The sequence below is a fragment of the Mizuhopecten yessoensis genome, unplaced genomic scaffold (assembly GCF_002113885.1).
Source record: "Mizuhopecten yessoensis strain PY_sf001 unplaced genomic scaffold, ASM211388v2 scaffold716141, whole genome shotgun sequence".
Classification (NCBI taxonomy): Eukaryota; Metazoa; Mollusca; class Bivalvia; order Pectinida; family Pectinidae; genus Mizuhopecten; species Mizuhopecten yessoensis.
Genome location: NW_018479968.1, coordinates 59,711 through 62,405, shown reverse-complemented (window position 1 = coordinate 62,405; position 2,695 = coordinate 59,711). Strand labels below are relative to the sequence as shown.

Here is a 2,695-nt window from a genome sequence, read left to right as displayed (position 1 = left end):
CCCACAACTACGTGAAATTGAGGTGGAGCCCTGTACCCACTGACATAACACAGACCACAACTACGTGAAATTGAGGTGGAGCCCTGTACCCACTGACATAACACAGACCACAACTACGTGAACTTGAGGTGGAGCCCTGTACACACTGACATAACACATCCCACAACTACGTGAAATTGAGGTGGAGCCATGTACCGACTGACATAACACATCCCACAACTACGTGAAATGGAGGTGGAGTCCTGTACTCACTCACATAACACAGCCCACAACCACGTGAAATTGAGGTGGAGCCCTGTACCCACTGACATAACACAGACCACAACTACGTGAAATTGAGGTGGAGCCATGTACCGACGGACATAACACATCCCACAACTACGTGAAATGGAGGTGGAGTCCTGTACCCACTCACATAACACAGCCCACAACCACGTGAATTTGTAATAAATCATCTGTTGTTAAATATTTCTTTTAAAGTTATCGAAAGAAAAAATGAGCATAATCTTCATATACTGACATAACACAGCCCACAACTACGTGAACTTGAGTTGGAGCCTTGTACCCACTGACATAACACAGCCCACAACCACGTGAATTTGTAATAAATCATCTGTTGTTATATATTTCTTTTAAAGTTATCGAAAGAAAAAATGAGCATAATCTTCATATTGATTTCAATACCTCGATTTGGCTTCCCTCACATACCCCTGCAAATCGGGATAGAGAAACTATTACACCTGTTGGTACTCACGGCATGTATCGTAAGAGGCGACTAATGTGGGAACCCCTTTTAGAATTAGGGACTTGCGTTTGTGCCCTTTACTTCGGGACTTCTAACTACATTTTGTTTCCTACCGCCTTGCCTGCCAATAACTTACTTTTGGCTTTAATGTTGAACACCCAGGTGAGGAAGGTAATCAGTTCTGTCCTCGTGCCAGAACATACTGTACCAAAGTCTTTAAAATGGCATATGTTGTTGCTTGCTTAACCTTGAACATTTAGAGCAATGCCAACAATTGGCTTACCTTTTGACAGTATAATGTGGCGGAACACTGTGCTGGGTGACTTCAGCATGGTAATTCAGTAGGGTAGCACTATTAAGTCGGCATCAGATCCGCGCTATCACAAGGATGCATATACACCAACATATCCTGCCTCCAGCCCTCATACACACATGGAGACACGTCCTCAAATAACCCTAGCTGTTGATAGGACGTCAAACCCTGTATAAATAACTAACCCCTCACGCATTGTATGTGGAAGGGTAAGAATACCTTTTCTTAGTCGAGGGCCTACTGCTCAATATTTTATCCCGAGGGTTTGAATTACCTTATCCATACCTCACACCTGGGATGGCTTCTATTATTACAATGCCGTGACCGCAATTAAGAAAATATGCTTTTCTTTCAATTAAAAAAAACCCATTCAAAGTGATAAATGTAGTACTGTCTGTCAGATAGAAAAAGCTGTTGAAGTTTAATGTTATAGGAAATTTTGAAAGAGGAGTAGGTCTTACTGATGTATTCGTCGTTACAGGTATACCGGCCTATAGAGACTACACCATCACCATAACGACGGGATCTGAAAGTTCCTCTGGCACTGATGCTAACGTTTACATACGTCTTATTTGTGAGTTGGAGGATTTCACAATAAACTGTCCTTCATCCTCGAGTTTTGAAAGCGGCAGTGTCGACGTTTGTCAGGTAACTTTTTAGTGTTAAACTTTCTGACTGCATAGGTATGTCACCCAGTAACTCCCGCTACAGGGTTATGACCAACTTCTGGGGACCAGTAGACAGGGATCTAAATTAATAACTTATTCCTAGTCGATATGATTGGCTAGTTGATAATACATTATCATTAAATCTTGGAAAAACTGAGAGTATTATGTTTGGTCCAAAGCTTAAAATAAAAAAGGTTTATGNTTGGAGGATTTCACAATAAACTGTCCTTCATCCTCGAGTTTTGAAAGCGGCAGTGTCGACGTTTGTCAGGTAACTTTTTAGTGTTAAACTTTCTGACTGCATAGGTATGTCACCCAGTAACTCCCGCTACAGGGTTATGACCAACTTCTGGGGACCAGTAGACAGGGATCTAAATTAATAACTTATTCCTAGTCGATATGATTGGCTAGTTGATAATACATTATCATTAAATCTTGGAAAAACTGAGAGTATTATGTTTGGTCCAAAGCTTAAAATAAAAAAGGTTTATGGTGAAGAGAGTTTTACAGTAAGCTGTAATAATCATAATATTTCAGATACATCATGTGTAAAAAATCTTGGTATTGTAACGTGACGGGAAGGAGGTTTCCAGAATACAACATTTCACAACAGAGTTCTATTTACAAGTTTACTTACACTTTATATACAACGTACACCATTACGGTCAGCATAGTCCATAACAACACCTGAGAGAATCCCCTAGCTAATTTACCTCAGCTAAGCTATACAGGAGACAGCCTAATCACGTCTGTACTCCACTAGATCACTCCCCTTTCTCCCCGGACCCCACGCTGGTCTCCCCCCAGTTATTACACCTAGGTGTACCTGAGGCCAACCCTGTAGCAGTGACAGCTCCCATGACCTTAAAGGTCAACTCTCCGGCTCAGCCATGTGACAGCCTGCCTGCTATCAGTATGGTCCCCCCTCCCGGTGTAAATTAAAGTCTGTACTAAATACATGCCCCATCA

General features: G+C 41.7%; 1 protein-coding gene across 1 annotated transcript in view; it reads left to right on the top strand.

Annotated features, from left to right (window-relative positions):
* LOC110441823 (sushi, von Willebrand factor type A, EGF and pentraxin domain-containing protein 1-like) overlaps window positions 1–1,718 on the top strand; it is a 34,846-nt gene extending 33,128 nt beyond the window's left edge. The window contains exon 4 of the mRNA XM_021485088.1: window positions 1,540–1,718. Coding sequence (XP_021340763.1) covers window positions 1,540–1,718 — 179 coding nt within the window. The remainder of the gene's footprint in view (window positions 1–1,539) is intronic.
* Window positions 1,719–2,695: the final 977 nt, after the last annotated feature.